Here is a 23,027-nt window from a genome sequence, read left to right as displayed (position 1 = left end):
AAATAATGGTAAATTCAGTCAAAAACTTTCAATTGCCCCCACGCTGCCAGCAACTACTACGGGGGAGAGCGGTCCGGGTCTTGCGTAGCGCGCTCGAATAATAATATTTGGCCGCGTTCTACGCGAACAGCAAGCGTACGGTGCCAAGAACGTGGTGGTATGTTCTAAACGGTCCATGTTGACGCCGCCCGCTACGGAGATATATGTAGGATATACAAAAAGAGGAGAAAAAAAAACCAGCAGGCACGGAGAAAACAGAGAAAGGAGCGGGCACGGCTTCTGCGTGTCATCGAGCAGCTTTTCTCACAACCGGAAGGAAACGGGACCCCGAGAAAAACAACCCGCCGCGGCTTTTTTTTTTTTTTTTCCTTCTGTCCTTTCTGTGCGCTGGTTGCTCTGCCCACTTTCCGGCTTCGGCTATCCTCGCTGCCTGCCTGCCGGAGTTCGCGGGGGGCAGGCAGAGCTGCCTCGGCGCTGTTTCGTGAAGAAGATGCGCCGAACTCAGAGGAGCCAATCGCGTCCTGTGAATGGGAGGTGATTGCCTTGTAGTGAACGTGACCTGGGGTTTGAAGATTAAAAGCCACCGTTTTAAGGGGCACTCGAAAGCAGTGATTTCCCTACGCAACCCCCCCCCCCCCCCCCCTCAACCTGTAGGGGGGGGGGTGTTGTTCACACACTTGCTTTTCTAAATGCACCCCCTTAATTTATAACCTTTTTTTTCTTTACAAACTACAGGAATTAGACATTTTTTTACATGTGTTGGAGTCATAAACGATGCTAGTCGTACGAGGCACATCAACGAAGAAAAAGATCGCTCTGTCCCTCCATCCCTAGTTTTAATTCCTGGGGAAACCCCAGCTCGAAAGACAACCCCACCCAATTATTGTTCTCAGCTAAGTCGATTCTACGGCAGCAAAAGATGTTTTCCGGCAGCAAAAGAAACATATGTTGCTGAGAAAATCGCATTTTAAAGTTTTCCCGCAATTCCCATTCGACTCGCGTCGTCCACAACGAAAAGGACTCCGTGATCACCGTATTGAAGTGAATGGCAGTGTCGCGTAGCCTCTGCATGGGATCTGGATAAAAAAAGCACAAACTATGTCGACGCACGTAGTTTAGTTACGAAATCGGCTGGTGATATGGCGATGTCTGTATTTCATTTTTAGCTTATGAAAGCTCCGTCTACATTGCAAGTAGTGTCTTTGTCGTTAGAATGCGGCAGTCTGTTGATACAGGCCAATTTGAATTTGTCCGCAGTGTCTTTTTAATATACAGCCTTTATCAAAAGTTTGGAGCCCAGTCAGTTTGCTTCTGAACCACGCTTTGCGGCTCGTTATGCATTGCCTCCGTTTGAAATCTGCTGAAGGCGAGAGGTAGCTATGCTCGCACCGTTCCGATATTTAAGAGTTCCACAGATGCTACAGGAGCTTCACCACGCGGCTTAGAAGCAAAACCTTTGGGCTCCATAATTTTAACAAAGGCTGCAGAGTAGGGTAGCAAACCGATTCTTCTTCCGGTTGATGATGATGATGTCCTCGGGCTGAATAACCTCCCTGCCTTTCCTCTTCTACCTCCTCCTCCTCCTCCTGCAGAGCTTGCCTTGAAGCCAGTGGGTGCTGCGGCATTTGTATTCCGCGCCCCGCTGTAATGAATTTACGGCACACGAAAAGAAAACAAAAAGAAAAAAAGGACTTTATTTCCACCCATATTTGTGATCGTTCCCAGTGCAGAAAAAAGAAAGAAAGAAAATAGAACGAAATAAAAGAAGACTATCGGTTCATCTTTACTTTTTCGAGATGTTGAATGAACTATATCGAAACACGCCTACTCGGGGAAATCTCGCCGAAGCGCCTTAAATACATGTATGTTGTTTTCATTTTCTTCAGTATTTTTCTCGTGCCTATCTCTCACGTCCCTCTGCTCACACACGCACGCACAGACGCATCCGCGGGCGGCACGCCTCTATCCCTCGCTCGCACACTTGACCCGGCATTGTTTCCCGGACCCTCCCTTCCGCCCTCAGTGGCGTGGGCGCGTCGGTGCTGTCGACCAAGGTCGGCGCGCGCTCGAGCGCTTCTTCGTCGCTCCCTGTACGCGATGCTGGCGCTGAAGCTACCACCACAGCCGGGACAAACACGCGCGGAGAGACGCAGATAGATAGGCGCAACCCACGCGCGGCCACGAAGCTGCCGCTGCTGCTCCCATTCGCCCGACGACTGCGTCCTCTGTAGGCGAAAGCCTCGAAGCTTGCGCGCAGTGGGCTTCTTCTGCACTTCGCCAACTTCGGCGGCCATAAACAACAACAGCGCCGCCGCCTCTCTGCCTCGGAGGAGGCGTTCTTACGCCACCTGTGTGGATAACGAGCCAGCAATGCGCCGGCCGGCCGGCGAATGCATTCCCCCGCAGCGTACGCGAAGGTCGTGCAGAGCCTCTCCCAATCCCTCCTGTTTCTCGTGGATGCCGGAGCACCATCGATCATGCTCGCCCGTCCTTTGCCCTCTTTTCGCTTAGCCTAAACCTAAACGGTAGGGGTGTGCGAATATTCGAAGTTTTCGAATATAATTCGAATATGATATCTTTAGTATTCGTATTCTATTCGAAACGCAAATATTCGTGTTGATCCGAATATTCGACCCGACGCGAATATTCGTATCTAGCTGAATATCCTATTGCGAGCACCGGCGTTCATTTCGGTGCGCAGATCCTATCGACAGAGACATAACAACATCGCGGCGCCCAGAGCAAGGCGTAACGTTGGGCCATGCAGTAGCTAACTGCGCTGGTGAGCTTTTTTGTGGCTCTACCTGCGAAGCTGATATAGTCAGAGCTGTGCACGAAATACCCCGCAATACGTGCTAGTTCAGTGCCAAGTGGGCGGTCATTTTCTGTGGCTGGAGAAGTCGTTTCAGCTAGAAGGGAACTACTTCTGCCTGACCATGCCGAGCAGCCGGTTTTCCTTCACGACCACATTTTATGTTCATCCCAGCAACGCGCTTTTGTGCTTATGGCAAGCTAGCCTTAATCAATGCTGTGTACTAGCCATCTTCTCTGATATTTCCACTCTTCTAAGAATAATGTTCAAGACTTTAATACTTTTTGTGCAGCCAGACACACCTTTTGTGTTCATTTCATCACTGATAGTTGAACTGTTATGTTCTTGGGTGCCCAAATAACGTTTTGTAGTGGTTCAATGCATCTGTCCTTGATTATTCGATATTCGATTCGATATTCGGAACCAAGTATTCGTATTCGATTCGTATTCGAAAAATTTGGTATTCGCACACCCCTACTAAACGGTGCACAGTGGCTTTTTGGTTTGTCTTTCTCTCTCTCACACACACATTCGCAGCAGGGCAAGCAGTGAAACAGAATAGGTCACGTGAGCAGCCTGCGGCGTAAGATGCGGCACCGTGCAGGCGACGCGCAGCCAGTGTCGCGTGACAGAGGCGCTCCTGCCTATGCTGCTGCACTGAGCACAGATGTGTCGCGGAAACGCGTCACGCTGGATCGACTCTCATGCATGCTCGACCGGTCGTGGAAGTCAACACCTGCGGAGCGTCAACACGGACCAGCGCTGATCGAGATGTGGCGAAGGGCCGGAAAGAAGGGCCTGCGTATTCCGTGTACTTTGCAAGCGGTCGAAGAATCGTGTCACCAGTCAGCTTCAGCTTCGGCATATTTCTGCGGCTGAATCGAGAACTCTGAAGACCAGGCTGACCTGCAGGCGTCAGTGTCTTGGTGCGCCGGTATTGGCGGAGCTCGAGGAAAAGTCGTGGCACGAGTATAGTTCGCGCATGCGGAATGTGGCGCAGTAGGCTTCTCCAGATAGCACTGCTGCGCGGAAGCTTGATTCCTACGAGAATTTCCTTCACAAAAATGTTTGCGCTGAAATTACGAGGTCATGGCATCGCGTGGCGCGTGTGCCGTGCGATCGCCGCCTTCCGAATGATAAAAAGACGCGAAGGTTGACTGATGCTTTGGCAGTTTGCGAGAAAGCTAGCACGGCTGTAGGACTTTTGTTCCAGAAAATGGGCAGTGGAGTGATTCTATTTCTTTAGATACTTATTCGTAGGATGCTCTTAAATGGAAGGGCCCTGCACTATCTCAGTGGACACGGCGGCAGGGCCACGCGAGGAGATGTAGGTATATGCCATGGTTAAGGGGTTCAATGGGGGAAAGAAACGAGGGAAAGAATTTAGATGTACGCCCGGATCTAGGACGTGGGTGCAACCACGGGTGGACCCGACCCACGCCTCCTGGGGCGTGTGGTGCCGCTGCTACACATCAATTAAATTCCTGCAGAACGCAGGCGCTCTTGTGGGGCCCCTTCCGTAGTGGAAAATGATCGAAACCTGAAGCTGCGAAGACAGGTCGCAGGGGTCGTGGGGCACGGACTCCGGAAAGTCTTTTTTTTTTTTTTAGTGGGAAGGGAAGGGAGGGATTTCGAGTTTTTTATTTATTCAAGAATTAATTCACTGTTTTGCATTGAAATATTTCATTTTTATTTTAAAATATTTCTTATTCTTTATTGTTCAAAGGCGTGTATTTGGTTAACGCTTTTAAAACTTATATTGAGATGGGAGCTTTATAAAGGTGTACGGACGAGCAGTGATCGACTGCATTAAAAAAAAGTTTGCGCATAGTCTGTTTCATTTATGCCAATCGTGCTGATGAACAAGAAAGAGTCAGTCAATCAGCAATTTCATTTGGAACGTGATTGGTTTAGGTTACTCAAACGAAAACCTGACCGACTAAATGAAGCCAGCTAACTCAGTCACGTTGTGTTTTACATTATTATCGTCCTAGAATTGGTTTCTCAGAAATCTGATCTGAGTGCATGCAGCAAGAGACGGGGGGAACTCGATCTTTTTGGGTGTCCCTGTTCCGGAGCCCCTGAAAAGGGGTAATTGAGCCTGTCTCGCTTCTGCGCGGGCCTTCCACACCGTGATTATATGAAGCCGTTCGAGGCCGCAGACCGAACCGCCCCACGAGCCCTCGTTTCTCGACGCTGCATCGTTCGCGCGAGGAGCGCCACCGGTGCTGTTCGCGACGCGTGGTTTGTCGCAGCGAAAGGCGTTTCTTTCCCAGGGAGCACCACCACCTCGCACCGCGCGGCGTCGTGGTGGCACGCGCGTCCGGCGCCCGGGGCGCTGTATATCGACCGGGGCGCGCAGCTGTTGGGCAGCCGCTTCCGTGGCCAGAACGAGAAAGCGAACGACCTTGCGGCTGCCCTCTCAATGGGCGAATAGAACCCTGCCCTGACCGCCGCGTCGGCCTCTTCGTCTTCGGACGCCCGGCAACAACAAGGACCCCCCACCCCACCCCCCGGCCCCGGTCATCCCCGCTATCTGCCTCTCCCGCTCCGTGCAGCAGAACTTCCCACATTTGCGGAGCAGGATACGGACAGAGACGGTTGCATGATTGCACCCTGTCATACGTTTTATAGCAACGCGAATCGGGTCAGATTCTCTCCGGAGAAGAGGATTGGACTCCTGGAACAGGCACGAGAGGGACTCCGGAAGTCAGTTTTAATGGGGTGGGCGTAGCTACGGGAATTTACGAAGTAGGAGGGCAGGGGGGGGGGGGGGGGGTGTAATATATTGAGCCGTGCTAAGCTTAGCGCATTATTCAGAGAGAGCTGTTAAATTGCGCGCTGCGCTGCCCAGGTGGGTCGTTGAAGGCTCAGGTACGGTACGGCCAAGGAGGTTATATATATATAAAAACTTCTTAAAAGTCTTTCTGTGTAACCTCCTTGGGTACGGCCAAGGCCGCCTCATCTCGCTGACGCTTAAGCCGCTCGCGTTCTGTGCAACCGGCGATGCTCGGTCTGGACCCGGCGTCAAATGGCTCCGCATTCGGCGCACACGGCATGCGATCTTGTTTGCGGCAACAATGGTCTTCACGACGCTGAACCCGGTGGCGGGCGAGATTTGCTTCCTCCTCGACTCTGATGCCACGTGCGCTTGTCCGAAAATTCTAGATGGCGCTGGATTGTCTTAGGTTGCCGCACATTGGCGGTTTCCGCGCTCTCGTTGTTGCCGTTCTATTTTTTGTTGTCCTGTGGCAACCACCTGTATTGTCAACCCACTCTGAAGCTCCGTTCGGCTCGGGGAGCGCAATTCGGCGTCGGAGTTGTCACGAGCATGGCTCTGGCAGGTGGTCCCCGGAGGGCAACCTAGGGGGCAGGTGGGCCACCTAGGTCACGTGAGCTTCCAGCGTTATCGCAACCTGCCCACCGGATAGTGATCAAACTGTCCACCACGGCAGGTGGCAGTTAAATTGATAATTGGTCTCCCGGGAAGAGCAACGTGGGCCACACGAGGCCCACCACTGGAAGCACCTGCCATCGCAGGGCAGTGGCGCACGCCAGGCGGGGTACGGTATGAGGACTCCCGGGGATCTATGAATGTAAAATAGAGAATGACCTTCAGCATATATGGGAATTAACCCATTACGTTATCGCGTCATGTACCCTGACGGCGGAGCTTGTAAGTGTCCCCTCCAATTTTTTTTTTTTGCGATTCTTGATCCAACCCTTTCTTGATCCCCCACCTTCTCCGCAGAGCAGAATTTCTGGCTGCTGTTGCTGTGAAGTCTCGTGTAGCTGTTGTGAAGCTCAGGCTGAACTTTGAATACGTTTTGTTCCTCAACGAGTAACAGTGACCTGAGAGGTGCGGCCTGATGATCGAGGCAGCAGCAAAAAGGAGCATAGGAAGAGCAGCGGGCTACGCAGTGTTGTTTGAAAACACCAGGTAACAGCATATAGGTAGTCCCACTGGCAGTTCGCATCATTGAATGACCTTTGAAGGAAACCGCGGCAGCTCTTCAAGGCTTCAGTTAGGCAGAAATCGTACCGTGCATGCTGTGTTTGGCGTTCAAACAACATGCTGTTTTCTAGCTTTGTGTTAAGCGAGCTCTCGACTGTGCTTTCATTGAAGCACTGGCTGAAGTGACGCTTGGTGGTGGCTACAGCGTTTTGCGCCTTGACCGGCAAAAATGTGTACGGATCCGGTTGTGGCTGATCACGTTAAGCGGGCCCTTTGTTTTTACGTCTCGCGCGCGAACGGCACGTCGCCTTCGGACTCGCACATACGGTGCGGAATTATCGCTTAATTCTGACGTCATCAATGACGCCATTTGATGTGATGCTGCTCCAGATGTGTAATTTTGATAGGAGTTTTATGCGAAGCATACTAGCCGCACAACCGAGCTCTTCCTTGCTGCGCCGCGCGCGGCCGCGTAGCATACCACTTGACCTACATCGGCGCACCACGTGATATATGACGTCACAACAGCTGTGAAAGCTGGGGCTCAACTCGTGCGCTCGCTTGCGGACGCGCAGCCTCCACCGGCGGCCTAACTCCCGCTCCTTCCGCTAGGGGCGCTGACGTCACAACAGCTGTGAAAGCTGGGGCTCAACTCGTGCGCTCGCTTGCGGACGCGCAGCCTCCGCCGGCGGTATGCTTCGCATCCTAGGCTTAACCATAAGCTAAGCCAGGCCATTTTTTTCTCCCCGCTTTTAGCCGTATACTTATTTGCCAACAAAAACAGAAGAGTATAGAGACGAGCTGCCTTTCTTAGTTTCCTTTCTTCATTTGTCGATCCCTGCAATCAGTGGTTATGGTGCTCGGCTCCTGACCCAAAAGACGCGGATTCGATCCCGGCCGCGGCGGTCGAATTTCGTTGGAGGCGAAATTCCAGAGCCCCGTGTACTGTGCGATGTCAAAGTGTTAAAGTGGTCGGAATTTCCGGAGCCCTTCACTATGTGTTCCTCATAGCCTGAGTCGCTTTGGGATAAACCATAAATCAATCTTTACTATTGTAAGACGCCCCTTGTATTGTATTGTACCTCCCTCCCCCTATCCTTTCTGCCTGTCCCCTCACCTCTTTCATTTCATTTCTCCAGACTGTATGCGATCCATTTTTGTCCGCTGCCCCAGCTTAGGTGGTTCCCGCAGCGATGGCAGAGGCCGGGGTTAGCAAAAATCTTTTCCCTCCTTAGCAAGAAAAAAAAAAAAGCGCCGCGCGGACGGCTCTCGCCGGCGCGCGTCGTAAAACGGGGAAAAAGGGAGGAACTACTGGAGAGCGACTGGCCTTGTGTGTGTGGTTGCCCCATCTCCCACGCTCGCCGACGCCGCGCGCGGGGGGATTGCCGTCGATTGTTCTATAGTCGGATACAACCTATCCTTTCTGCCTGTCCCCTCACCTCTTTCATTTAATTTCTCCAGACTGTATGCGATCCATTTTTGTCCGCTGCCCCAGCTTAGGTGCTTCCCGCAGCGATGGCAGAGGCCGGGGTTAGCAAAAATCTTTTCCCTCCTTAGCAAGAAAAAAAAAACAGCGCAGAGCGGACGGCTCTCGCCGGCGCGCGTCGTAAAACGGGGAAAAAGGAAGGAACAACTGGAGAGCGACTAGACTTGTGTGTGTGGCTGCCCCATCTCCCACCGCTCGCCGACGCCGCGCGGCGCGCGGGGGGATTGCCGTCGATTGTTCTATAGTCGGATACAACTTAAAAAGGCAGCGGCTTTTCCCTGTCAAAGGACAGGGTACCTTCCTTTGGTACCTTCATTTTCCGCGTCAAAGGACGGGGAAAAGCCAATGGCAGTGACCCTGCTAGGGTGACAATACAAAGAGCGGTGGCACAATGGAGAGAGGGGTCTATCCCCGACTATGGATGGGGGGGGGGGGGGGACTATCCCCTTTCATCTGCCACTCCCTGCATTGTCACGCTAGCAGGACAATGAGAATCGGCCGACGCCATTGGCTGGAGATGCCCTCCACCTCTTCACTCGCGCGACGGCGCCACGGCAGAAAGTTCCAGATGCCCCTCGAAGCCACTCCCGGCCTGTGACCAATGAGGACGCGCGCCCAGCGCGAGAAGGAGACTGCACAGCTGACACTATGTGTGTGTGCACGCCTGCCTTGGTGCGAAGAACAGACAGACGTGGAGCGAGCCTATATAAGAAGGGCGTTGACCGCCCGAGCCGCCGTTTAATCTTCAGTGAACAAATTGTGTTTTGTTTGTTTGCCTCTCTCTCTTTTGGTAGTGCAGTTTAAGTGCAATAATTCTTTTGTATTGTAATCTCTGTAAAGTGTAACTTTACTGTTAGTGGAGTGTTTCTTGAAGAAGGAATATGTCTGAAAAATAAAAAGCTGCCTGTAATTGTACATTCATGTCTTGCTCACATTCTTTGCCTCAATCTATCGAAAAGCTGCAACAGCTGATGAGCTGCGCTCAAATTTCGCATTAGGAAATAACGTAATCGTCGGCAATTTTTTTTTATTATTTCTAAATAAACCACTACTACCCGTACTACTAAGCGTCTCGACACGCGTACGCGGGCCTGGCATCATAGTAGAAAGGCACTCAGAGTTGCGAGCAGCCAAGCTATTCCGACGCCATTTCAAAGGAGCGCTCGAAAATATCCTACAACGAACAGGAGTCAGCATCTACACTGCTCAAAGGCCCTCCGAAAGGAGTCATGGATTTGCGAGGGTTACATATGTCTGTGCTGGGGGGATATATCAGGCCGTGCGGTCGTTTTTTTCTTTTTCTTGGGGAAGGGGGTGGGGAGAGGGGAGGCTGCTGGAAGCGTTTCGTACATATTTTAACTTGCTTCACATCGGGAAAACTTGTAGCTGACTGCGGCGTTGTCGCGCTGTTTACTGCCTACGCAGGAACGCCATCATGGACAAGCTCGAGTTCGGGAGCTTCGAGCTGGGACAGCGGCCGATCGCCCCCGCGGACCGGGACGCCGTCCCCACCAGGAGGGCTGGCCGCTGCAGATGCGCGGACCTTCTGGCGCATGTCGCCCACTCAGGACGAGGGCGTCGACTTCTCCGAGAGCCTCGGCTTCTCCGCCGAGCCCGGTTGCCCCAAGAGGAAGGTTCGTATCGTGCGCACTGTTATCATTGCGAGCAGCAGCAGCAGGGGCGAAATTAAGGGTGGGTGGCCCCTCTCCAAGCGAGAAATTTTATACAGTAAAACCATGCTGAAACCCATTTCTTCGGTGAAAAAAAAAGTCCAAGCAACACATGGTTACAATGGGACCGCCTCCTCCAAGAGTGACCCACAAATCCGCCTGTGAGCTGCAGAGTCCTTTGATTATAAATTATGGTTATATAGAACTCGTGTATCAAAATCTGGCACTCTGGCCCAAAATTTGAAGGTTAATTAGCAGACTGTCACGCCACTTGTGGCATTCAGACAAACTGCTATAAACTCCGCGAACGGAGCAGTGTTTCGAAACGAAGTTTCGCAATTGATCAAAAAGCTCTGGTTTTAATGAGGACACAACCAAAGAGTCGTTCGTAACACACTGACAAAGAAGTGTAGCATGGAACGAGGTGAAGGAAAGATGAATAAAATGTCAGTTATTGTGCTCCGACAATCATTACTTCCTCTGTGCTGTGTTTCTGCACTAGGCCTTTTTCTTATAAAATACATGTATGGAAGGCTGCTGGCTTGCTTGTAGTGTGTATTCTGCTCGGAGCTGATCAAGCATGAGCAGCTAGGCCTAGCTAGGCTTAAGTTGGCATGCAAAAGTGTGTGCCTCTCTACAGCGTGTTCCACAATTAAACATGCACTGTAGAATAGTTCTCTTAGTAAAACTGCATGGTGAATTGTTCGAGCTCAAATTTCTCACAGAAATGGCATTTGGTTGGCAGAATTATTTTATGGAAAATTTTTTGGGGTACTTGCCTGAATCGAACAAATTCGTCACCGCAGACGATGTGAATATCTGACTTTTTTTTATTGATTCAGGCAAGTACCCTAAACAAATGTAGCACAAAATAATTCTGCTGGCCAAATGCCATTTCTGTGCGGAACTTGAGCGAAAACAATTCACCGGTTTAGCTAAACGAAGAATTTTACGGTGCGCGCTTAATTGCGGAACTGTTTGCATGTGCAAGGTCATGTTGAGAACTTTAGTGTATCTGGAGCTTGTTAAGACAAGCAGCATCAATTAAATGAAAGGTGGTGTAGATATGACCGCAGCAACTTCACTTTGCTAGTATGTGTTTCAAAAAATAATGCAGCATTGTAAAATCAATTATATCACTCCATTATCCTGATCAAATGATTTTCGTAATTCAGACTTAGTTGTATAGGTAGAGGAACATCAGTATTCTAGGCCAGTTAACCTCTCCATATTTCATGCCCCTGGCCTGGTTTTATTGCTATGAAAAGTGTGCTAACAAAACTGGAAATGACAAATGCTGGACACTAGCTGGCTATGAATAAAGCTTTGAATTACATGTATATCATGCAAAGTGATTTAATAAAAACACTCCGCAGCTCACCACTGCCTGAGAGGCACTAGAAAATTTAAGTAAAGTTAAAAAAAATATTAAGGCACTCCCTGCATATTCCTCTGACAAGATTTATGTTCCTTTTCTCTAGCGGGTGCTCTACAAGTGCATGTGGAAAGAGTGCGGTGAAAGGTTCTCCACTTGCAAGGATGTCGAAAGGCACGTCCGGGTGAAACACCTTGGGTGAGTTTTTGTCTGATGGACTTTAAAACCTCTGCAGAACAGTAAAAGAGCCTATATACAACAGCCTTATGAAATTTTCTTGCATTTATTGTAACCGAATGGTTGACAGACATGTATTATTGTCACACGCACATAATCATTGCAAAGAATGCCAGTAGCTTTACCAGGAGGATAAGAGAAATACAAACTTAATGATACCAAAACCTTGACTGCTCAGGATCAATGATGAGGTAGTGTTATCTGCTTTGACACGGAAATCAGTTTTGCAGTACATCTTGAGCAAATGTTGTTTGCATGGGACCCAGTAAGTAAATAACTTATGCGAAATGTCATTTATAAAAAATTGCGTGTGCAATATGGCAAGTCAAGCTGCTGGTTTAACTTTGGTTAGAGTACATTAACCTTCATATCGTGTACATTTTTTTGCTAGGAGTGGCTGAGACTTTTATGGGCCTTCTTGCTTACGTCATTCATCTTGTTCATAGGCGTGGTGATGAGAGCGAAGACTCTGCATCAAGTGACCACGAGGAAGAGTTCTACTACACGGAAAGTGAGGAGGAAGGTGACCTTGAGAGTGACTCGGGGAGTACCCTTCTTGGAGAGCACGGTGAATGTGCGCACAGCATCTACACCTCATCCGCGCCAACCCTCAGCCACCTAGACATGGCCAGGCCACCGCATGAAGACCCTCAGTACCAGATGCTTGCACGGGTATGTGCATGCTCTGTATTCTCCTGGCTCCTGCCAGCTCCAAAGCAAGCCATACTCTTTGCAGGCTACAGCAGACAAGCACTTCTCTCAGCCTGCCCTTTGCCTAGTTTTTCTTTTTGCTCAATTATGATTAAGGGCTCATTCACACTTGCGAGTCGCAAAGGGCGTGCGACTCGCAGTCGCTTGCGACCAAGCAGCAGCTCGACAACACCGTTGTTCACACTTGCAAGCGCGACCAGCGGGTCGCCTTCTCGTTAGATTCTCGTTTGAAGCGAAAACTCTCGGGAATGACGTTGTTCGCGCGCTTTCGAGAGTTTCGCCCGTTTTGGCCGCGCCTCCTGTACTCGCGCTCGATAGTCTAAACTGCTATTCGCAATGTAATACAACTACCCGAGCGAAGATTAGGTTGTCGTGACGGTTTTGATGTGCACCGAGGTCGTACAAGCATCACGATGACAGAGGCGCGCTTCTCTATAGGGCCGGCCTACCAGCCTGCAGTACGCCGGCCGCCGCGGCGTCACAAAAATGCGCAAATATTGCTTGTTCGCGTTCATACCAAGCCCTTGGGTACAGGAATGTAAAAAATGAATCATTTTTGAAGATCGCTGGCCAGTACCGAGTTGCTGGTAGAAGGGATAACAGCGACAAAAGCAAATTTCTTCCCAGAGCCGCTTTGCTGCTGCTGCTCCATGCGGCTCGACTGTTGTCTGCTAGCTCCGCTGCTGAAGGCGTCGCGGAAGTCGAGCATGTCTTGATATTATTATGATACAAGGTCCACAATAAAGTGGTAACGAAAGCAGCATTTAATTACTAGCGCTGGCCAGGATCCGAAGCGCCCTCAGTTGCGACATCGATATGAAACCGGCTAGGCTTAGCGACGACTACGGCAGCCCGCTGGGAGCAGCGCAGGTCGTCGCCCGGCGCGCCCGCGAGCGGTGTCGTTGCCGGAAGCTTGGCTCGCTCGCTGATTGGTTCAGAGGTTTGCGACTCGCAGTCGCGAGGCTGAAAAATCGAGCACCGAGCGACTGGCCCGCGACTGTCGCTTTTCGACCAGGGCGACCGTTTGCGACTGTCGCTTTTCGACCAAAACAGTCGCGCGACCTCTGCGACTCGCAAGTGTGAACGGGCCTTAACTGTACCTATGCTACATGCTGTCCACGTTGGCTTATGATGTTGCACATGGAGGAAGGAAAACTAAGGAGAGGCCCTTCGTATTCCCAATGCATTGGCAAGAATGTGGCGGAAGTGACGTCAAAATTTAGGCTTAAAAAGTCGGGCCACTAGCAATGTTGTCGTTGTTGCTAAGAAAACTCGGGCCACTAGCAACGGCATACGGCGTCGTTAGCGTCGTCGTTGCTAGGGGCCCGAGTGTTTCTCGGTGGCGGTGGACGGGCTTTCGGCACGGTGTGTTCGGCCTTGCGTGTTAAAGTCTACATGCCTGGCGTCGTGGCATTACGCACGCATCTAAGATTGCTTTTAAATGCAGCAAATAAACGCTCATTTGATATTTTGTTCATCAAACTTGGTGTCGTTACGCGGAGCGATCGATGCATTGAAATGAATCTCGCGAAAAGGTGGCACTCCGGAACCGCACTTCGACACGCGAAGAAGCGTTGATTGTTTTGATCAGCGAACTTTCGCACCTCACCAAACAGCACAGAAACATGAAGCCGCTCTCGGCGATGCTGAGCTGCGTTTCGAAGGCCAAACGCGTAGCCCGAGGAGGATGGTGAGCTGAGCAATGTCGTCTTTCTTCGCCTGGCGCCGGAAAAGGTTCACCGCACCTGTGCGCCGGTCTGTGTCTAGGTGCGTGTTTGCGGGGAGGGAGGTGTAGGAGTGTAGCGGCGAGTGGCGTGGTTTTTTTGATAGCTTTCTTTTACGAAGTGCTTGCAAGCTGTGCGCGATCCCCGCTCCGTAGCTCGGTGGAGAAAGAAGATAGTGAGGAGAGCGGAGCCAACTTCCGGTTGCGGCGCGGCTTCACAAAAAGTGACGTCAGGGCCTCTCCTTAGTTTTTTCCTTCCTCCATGATGTTGTATAAGTGAACAGTGGCAGAAGCAAGACAGAGAACAAATTATCGACGTGAACAACAATAACGAGAAGCTGCATGTTCATTCTGTTTATGTCACTCTATATATATGTCACTCTATTTAGACATGCCCCCACATATCTGGCTATGATCAGAGGAATTTCTGCAGCTTGTCCTCTGTTATCCGTGAAGAAACCTGAAAGTCCGTGAGGCTGGCAGCCTGCCTGCTGCACTAATCATTACTTTAAGTAGGCACAAGCTGTGTTTTTCTGTGACATTGGTAGCTACAGTGGCTGTCACAGCGCGAAAGCTCACCCTTCGTGATAACTGCATACCTGCAAAAGGACAAAGAAATTGCTTTGAATAAATTAGTAAATTTTGTTGCTGGGATGTTGCTGTTGTGTAGAACTCTATGCTATTTTGTTCTCAGAGTGCTGTTCCTGCATCACCACCCAGCCTGACACAAGCATCCCCCATCAACATTCCCACTGTGCAGCGGTCTTATTCATGGCAGGCACATGCCAGTGCACCGACAGCTATGGTGGGTCTGATGGCTATTCTATTTTCTTCTATAAAGCTGTTTTGCAGCCAGCAATGTTGTTGGTTAACCTCCTTGAGGAGAACTGGCACAGAATGGGTTGAGAGGTATCTATGTTGATTGGAGCTCTTTAGCTCTTCAATGTTGCTCTTGGCACACATTTAGCCATGTAAAGCAATTAGAGACTTACTGACCAGTCCCAACCAACACAAGAGAAAAAGTTTTATTCAGGACCATTCACAAAACTTGTGTCAAAACTCGCTGTTTGCAGCCCCTGTTGGGGCCAGCAGAACTGTGTGCTCTTTGTTGGTAATTTCATAATGCAGTGGCCACCTCAAAAGAGCAATTCCACCAAGCAAGCAAAAAAAAGAAAGACAAGAAAGTATAAAAAAAGCGGTCCATCTGAATGCATGCATGAGACAAGCACGTGCACTAGGAGCTGGGCTATGCCACAATAAAGCAGTATAATTTTGCCCTTCTCGGAAGATCATTATAGTCGGATGCAAGTCAGGAATTAAGTGGAGAATACTGCTCAGAGGAGGCCCTCTAGCCAGTGGCGTCGACTGGTTGATGGGATGTCGTGGTTAATCCACTTAAACCATGATTAATCCCATTGCACCTGAAAACCCCTGCTATGTCACTTCACGACAGTCAGTCGGCGCCATTGGCTGGAGGGCCTTCTTTTAGAAAGCACTTGCTGCTTTGTTTTAGAGCTGTATACGATGGCAATAATTTATTACATACTTACGGACCTATAGATAGCATATTTCCCAATGTGTGTTACCTGGTGTTACTGCCATCATTTGGTTACAGATTTTGAGTTCAACCACAGACAGCTGCATAGCTTCAAAATTTTCTCAACTACACTAGCAGTTAAGTTACTTGCTGGCCCTTCCCATGAACATGCATTCTTACCTTGCACAGGTGTCACCACAGAAGTTCATGCGCCTGAGCCCCAAGACCCTGTCAGCTTCGCCAAAAAGCTCACCACTGCATCGGCGGGTGCGCTCAGAGAGCCGCAAGTGTCGCAAGATCCACGGCATGGAGAACAAGGACATGTGGTGCACGCAGTGCAAGTGGAAAAAGGCCTGCAGCCGATACGTTGACTGAGTGCCCTCCTTTCTTTCCCTTTTGTTTCTACCACTACTCACAAATTGTGTGTAACTGTTGTCATAATCATGGTGCATCCAACTCAGTTCATTTCATACAGTTTATGTGTCGCATCGCACCTTGTGGATACACTGCAGGCTGCCTATTGGCAAGCTTTGCTCTAAAAATAATGCCCAGAAGACAATGCCTCATGTTGCTTCGGGCAATGCAATGTGCAGGCTGCTGTTTTAAGAGATTCTACAGACTTGCTTGAAAGAAAGTTGCTAAAGCAAATGTGCTAAACATTGATAAGTTATAATTGTCACGACCTTGAAATTGTTATGCCTGTAGTGTTATTTTTAAAGAAATCACTATTCTGTTGCTTTTCGAGGACCTGAGATTGCTTAACATGTGGTGGAAGCAAGCTTAATAACAGCAGTGAAAGCTTGTACTTGAGTGATTCGACATAAAAAAGGGCGAAACTTGTCAAGTTATGCTCGGTGAGCGAAACTCGGTATTTACAAAAAAGATGGGTGCTGTTTGGTTAACTCTGCAGCGCTATTATTGGCTTATGACTTGCAAGGAAAACTTGCAATGAGTACATAGCCTGCATTTCTGTAAATAGTGTTTTACTTCTTTACATGTTGACTATGTGGCCATGATCATGTACACATACTCCTGTTTGTTATTGTCCCCCACTATTTCATCACTATTTCAGCATTGCCACTGGGTGAACGCTTTGCAGCTAACATCTAAAGCCTGCTATAAGAGAGTTTCAGGGTCGGTTACCTTGATGGCAGAAATGTGTCAGTTGATGGCCACAGTTCATCCGATGTTGCCACTGGTTCTTTAACGTTGAAAAGAAAAGTTTCAGATAAGCTGCCTATTTAACTCTTCAGACGCAGCTTCAGCAGAGAATTGAGCATGTCCCTCTAATGTGAAGCGAGATGAAAAGCAGCCAGTCACTGGTGACTGAACTCTTGTAGCTACAGGCGTGCTGCAGTTCATAATGCCTGTTTCCAGGTGTCGGGCAGCATAAAAGTGAATGGGTGCAGAACTGCTCTGTTGACAGCTTTTGTTGACGAGGAAGCACATAAGAGTGTGGGTTTGCAGGAATGCAGCTTGGAGCTCATGCACATTTTCTTGCTTGCAATTTGTCTCACCTGTGCCTTGCATTATGAAACGGTCTCAAGCTGGGGATGATTGAGTATATGCTTATGCAAAGCACGGGCACTTGTGAAGCAAAGTGGGTGGAAAAAGAGTGGCAGAATCTACACTGACCACTCAGTTGCAGCAGAAGATTCTACATTATTGGAAATTTGACATCTTTGCATACTGCTATTGATGTTTAAGCTGAGAAGCCGGTCTGTTTTGTTGCCAGATTCAAAAACAGATTGTGCATCGAGTTCATGACCCAAGCCAATTAGTAGCAAATGTAGTTGAGAAATTTCATTTTTTTGGCATATCTTGCTAGCTTGCAATGTGTGAAAGAGCCCTGTGCACTATACCCAAGCATGCGTTCAAGTGAAAGTGCACTGAGGCATCCCGGTAGCAATTAACCAACATCATCTTGTGCCACAAGAAACAACTTTTTACTGTTTTTCATTTTTCATGCCACTCAGAATCCTCATCACACAGCAGAATCCAAAAAAAGCATGCCAGCTGCCTCACGACGCAAATAAAAATCTAAGGTGAAATGCAGTAAACTCAAATAGGAGGCAGCACCAAGCAAGCGTGCCAATAGCGTCTGATCGGAGGTACTGCGAAAGCCTTGAGCCCATTTGCTGTCTTGAGGAGCTGGCAAGACTCTATGAGCTGGCTTGAACAGGGCTCATGCGGCTTGATCTTACTAAAGGGCAGCAGTGGCATCGGTAAGACCCTTTTGGGACAGTACATGGCACACCTGTGCAAGTTCCATGACCACTGCCCCTAATAAAATTTACATGTGCAACGAACGAAACAGGTGTGGTTGTGAAGTGCATTCTCACTGCAAGCCCTGTTCTGGCCAGCCCTAGCTGCTGCCGTGTGCCGTAGAGCTGTAGCAACATGGCAGGGTCACTGGGACTGAAGTGTGCCTTGCCTGGATGCCAAACAGCCAACAGCAAACGTAACCCCAGATATAATCGCTGTGGGTTGACAAAAAAAAAATACACTTGGAATCTCGGGTGCACGCCACTCCACTCAGCAGAGCAGAGTGTACAATGCCCCGTCATACAGTTCATTCGAGTGACATCTGCTATGCCACTTAACATGTTGCCTCATTATATCAAAAATTTTTTATGAAATGTGCATATCTATCTATCCTCGAAAACGGTTGTAACTGGTGTAATAATTGTTCGTGCATGCATACTGCAATATTTATTCTCGTACTGAATGCATTATGCACAAATTTTGCCCAGAAAATTTGAGGGGTGCATTCATTACATGAGGGGTAATCAGTGTAAGCAAAAAAATTTTGACAACAAAAATACTGGGTGCATTCATAATGTGAGTGAATGCAGTATGCAGTCAAAGCAGCTAATGTCATGTCTTGAAGGGTGCAGCTAAGTGCGTGTGGTCATTGTCTTCTTTGGTGACAATTACTGTTCGTAGGCCACAGCAAGGCAGAAGTCAATATGCAAGAATTACTCATTTTCCTTAGGCTAGCAACTATTTCAGCAGCAATACCTTGCAGTGGCTTTGGAGCATATGCTGATACCTTTCCAATTAGTGCTCTATGGTGGTGCACACTTCATGCATGAGCAAGAGCCAAAACAGGTTTTTTTTTCCCTATTAATCCCAATAGTAAGTTCATAAGACCGCCATTATGTCAGCGTCTGATGCAATGAAGTAGAATTTTGATGAGAAAGTTTTCTTCTCCTCTTGAATGTGCCCTTCACGACATGTAATCCAAGCATGTAATCCAAGTATGGCAGATGTCATCCTGACATGGCAGGTGTCATTCCAGTGCACTATGACCTCATGCCGAATGGTCTCACAGAATGGTGTCCTTGTGTGTGTGTGTGTCTGTCCTGTGCCTCAGTGTGTACACACAAGGAAGAACAGCTATTGAAATGGATGAAACTAACCGGTGCCAGATTAGTCAGGTTGGTCCTTTAGTATAGATGGGCAGTCGAATGGATCCAATCAATCATTTGCTGTGTAGGTGCAGAATCATGCAGCAGTGTCTGATGCACGCAGCAAGACTAGACGAGCTGACAGTTAGCCACGGATGTACAGTGTTTTCTGAACAACCTCCGGCGCGCCAAGTGTAGGACTGTTGACTCATGTTAGGTGCACAATTTATTATGAAAAGATGGTAAAATGCGGGCAATAAATGTTTTGCCACATGAAATTACCACCGCAAAATCTAATCAGAAAATTAAGGTCTAGTACGCATAATGGGGTATCTGCTTCTTACATGTCTTTCCATTTGGCATAACTCATGAGTTCCACATGAAAAATTTACTGTATACAGCAAGTCACATCAGCAATACAATGGTGTGTCCTCCAAGCATTTTGAAGCACTCAATCTTATGCATCATTGCATCGAGTGCATGAGAAGTCAGTGTAGAAGCCCTGATCCCCTGTGACGGCTGGTAGTTTTCTTCAGTCAGTGATTGCCATGAGTCACAGAGACTTGCTCCTAAGAGCTGCTCACAGCGTAACCGTTGGATGCATGCAATACACGGTCTTTGCAATATCTCGTGGCCTCTGTCACGTTAAATGTTTGGAGATCGCACAGAGGTTTTCATTTCTTTTGTTAAAGTGGACCAGTAACTCATGAATCCAGCCTACTTGGTTCTTGGTTTCAATGACACGTTGCGTAGGAATTTGTTCTTGTTAGTCTTGTCACTTTACAGGTAACTGTTAGTAGTGAACTGTAGTGTGGTCTGTTCAGACAGCCAGCCGTGGTGTGTCAGACAAACGTTGCATGACAGCAGATGCGAATTATGTTGGTTGCCACGATAAGAGACAAGTCATAAGTGGCTTCAACACTCAAGAGGAGCAAAAGACATGGTGCCTTGAAAAGGTTAAAGATGAAAAAAGATTTGTTAAGGAAATGGCACTGCGTTACACTTGTGTACATAGCTGCAATATTGATGTTGTTGAGGTGCATATTTTATGACAAAGTGTATACATGAATGTTTTTGTCTTAACAGCTGGCAGTACAGATGTTTCCTTTTATATACACATATATGTTTGCTGGATGTCCAAAAAGCAAAATGAAAAAAAGCATCTTTTGTATCTCTGCATAAGATATATCTGTATACAAAGGAATGTTCATAATGTACATAGCACTGTTCTGTGTAGTGTTCACACTACTGTGAAGAAAAAAAAAAGGTTGCTTGTAAATTATGTAAAAAGGATCAAAAGATAAATTATTAATGGATAAAATGGAACCCAACCAAAAGTACACGAGAAACCAGTGGTACTTTGAGTAAAATCCAGTCAGAGAATTATGTACTTATAAACTGTACATACTATGTGTACTCAAGCCAATGTCCTGCCTTGTACATATACTTTCAGAGAATATATATGCAGGTGCATAGAGGAATGTGGTTGGCACAGCAATTCAGATCTCCAGGAGTCAAATAATGTAGAGAGGGTTAATGTACTGATGCGTGCCACATATGCAATTTTTTCAGAGTTTTGAGTGCTCAAAGTGATGGGTACACTTGCCAGGCAGCAATTTTAAGTTTCCTGGACTCCCAGTCACTTTTTATTTGTGCCTAATGTCCACATTCCTTCTCGAGATGACACTGTAATAATGTAGAGCATGCAAGCAGTCAGCAAGTATGTGCTTGACAATAGCAGCATTGACAGTAGCAGCATTCATGTTAACATTCACTTACCAAGTGATCTAAAGTACTATCATATTTCGTTGTGCTGCTTCCTCAGTCACAATAGAAAACGTCAGCATGTCGTTCACAGTATAGCTAGCAGGTGAAGCCATCAAGCTACATCCACATCAAAACCATAATTTCCATCCAAGAACAACCAGATTCTTGCTACCTGTTAACATTTAACAATTTGGTTGCCACACCCAGCACTTTTCAAACTGTGCAGCAAGCAGGCGTCAATAACTTTTGTAGTCGTTGCATAATTTAACGGGCTTGTAATTACAGTGCCTGGATGGGAAGGCTTATACCAGGTAGTGATGTAGTCTTTCATAAAAGTTAAACTTCACGACTCTTTTGCATGTTCGCTTGCAACTTTAAAGCATTTCCCTCCTCTCTGCTCAAGCCTTTTCCATAAAAAAAAGTAAATTTCATTGTGTCACACCGCTCACATCCACACTACCTATGACAGGATCACTAAGAAAATGTTTTCCGTTAGGGCTTGTTCTGGTATAGACGACTGAAAATCTGACAGAGCGGAAGTGAGAAAACAAGATGCATGGTTATGGTTCAAAATCGTACGGGAGCTTGTGTTGTGGTTCTCCCCACAGTCCTCAGAGCTAAAGCTCGCCATTCTTGTTCATATTCATGTCTGCCATGACAGTGCTGACCTTTACAAGTGAACAAAAGCATGACAAGGAAAGCTACCATTCCGGCGAAAAAAGTTCATGATTCCATATGAATCCTTCATGTCTGGGTGTAAGACTTTTCATCCAGCACTTCGAAGAAATAGCATATAAAAAAAAAAAGAAGGCACCACAGACCTACTGTGCGATAAGATTACTATCATAGAATACAGCCTTTATCATGCCCATGGGCTCTAAAAAAGCTTCAAGATTAGTACTGAATTCACAAGACAGACACACAACGAATTGTTCAATGGTAACAGGTGGTTGCATGCAATTTCTGCTCTGTTCCTTTCTAATTCACAGAACAATGAGCTTGGAAGAAACTTTGCATGAACATGCATACAGGCACACAAAAAAAAGTTAGGTAAACCTGAAGATTATCAGCAACATGCATGCTATTGCAGTGTCAGCTCTGAAGGAACATCTGTGCAGGCAGGAAGTGTATTAGAGCAGTTTGGGCTGCTTATAGCTGCCATAAAGGTGGATTCACACGAAGGATGCAGTCATGAACCAATCCGTGATGTCATGTCAAGTCAGGGAAGTGCCCCTGCTGAAAGCATTCGGATGAAACGGCGAAGAAAGTGCCCTCCTTTTAATGTAATGCACGTCATCTGGTTCATCCTGAAGATCTGTGATTTGGTCCATTGAGTGAATCCACCTTAAGCTTTAAGCAACCCGGCATTGAAGAAAGAGGAAAAGTCTGTGGAATTCCTTTGGCTGGTACATGGCCGCAACATTGGTCAAGCGTTGTCGTGCGAGGTAGGAGCCTGAGCTCAATGAACAGATTGGACAGCCCTGATGCAACACCCATGTTTGTGTTCTTTCAGTGTGCCACCTTGATGACCCCGCCCCACCTACATGTCTGAGTTGATAAATGCTAGCATTGTGTTGTCACTGTGCACTTCAGCCGCAGGTTAGACTTAGCCTGCTTGCTTTGTCTCATGCTATACCAAGACAGTGCTTGTGTAGCTGCAATACCTGGTCTAGTACTAAGATGCCCCTTTGAATATCTGTATGTGCACTGTGTGTCATACTCTCTGCATGTCATTGAATCCATGTTTATGTGCAAGAAAAACTGTACATACAACAAACACTATCACTTGTTTCCCTCTTCTTCTCTTTTGATTGTATAAGATATAAAAAGATGTGTTTCAACCTAAACTTTTGCTCTCAAAGTTTAAATAAATGTCTTCTTAAGTATACTGACAACTGCAATGTGGCCTTTTTCAATCTTGATGGGTTAGATCATTTCTGTAACTGGTGACCAGCTATAAACAGCACTATAAACAGCACAGCCTCTCCATCTGTTCCCACATGGCTAAGGTAGTTTTTTCTCGAGGTAAGGGGGTGGGGTGGGGGGGCTTCTCAACCTCTTTTGTCCACAACTCATGCGCTTAAATTAATCCTTGCCATGCTTCATGCTGTTTGCTCTTTGTAGCATCACAGAAGCGGTACGTTGTCACTAGCTGGTTTTTCTCTGCACCAGAATTCGATAAGGCAAGACTAGCCATATGTTGAGTGCACTGCATGCACTGAACCCTTGGTGTTAAATGAGACTACACTGCACATACCTCAATGCCTACAACGCCAACAGACAAAGCTGCACGCCCCTCCCAGGCAAAAAGAAGGCTTCACTAGGGGTGGTTTAGAGGCAATTT

At 47.8% G+C, this 23,027-nt stretch overlaps 1 protein-coding gene across 1 annotated transcript in view; it reads left to right on the top strand.

Moving 5' to 3' along the window:
- Positions 1–22,578, top strand: part of Glut4EF (Glucose transporter 4 enhancer factor) — a 133,716-nt gene extending 111,138 nt beyond the window's left edge. Inside the window, exons 3-7 of the mRNA XM_089566202.1 lie at positions 9,679–9,887; positions 11,405–11,496; positions 11,982–12,207; positions 14,664–14,774; positions 15,696–22,578. Of these exons, the coding sequence (XP_089422328.1) occupies positions 9,679–9,887; positions 11,405–11,496; positions 11,982–12,207; positions 14,664–14,774; positions 15,696–15,881 (824 nt within the window). The 3' untranslated portion in view covers positions 15,882–22,578. The remainder of the gene's footprint in view (positions 1–9,678; positions 9,888–11,404; positions 11,497–11,981; positions 12,208–14,663; positions 14,775–15,695) is intronic.
- The last annotated feature ends 449 nt before the right edge of the window (positions 22,579–23,027 follow it).

The sequence above is a fragment of the Amblyomma mixtum genome, chromosome 1 (assembly GCF_055824585.1).
Source record: "Amblyomma mixtum isolate Tamu chromosome 1, ASM5582458v1, whole genome shotgun sequence".
In the NCBI taxonomy this organism is placed as follows: domain Eukaryota; kingdom Metazoa; phylum Arthropoda; class Arachnida; order Ixodida; family Ixodidae; genus Amblyomma; species Amblyomma mixtum.
The sequence above is the reverse complement of the archived record's forward strand: the minus strand, read 5'-3'. Positions and strand labels throughout refer to the sequence as shown.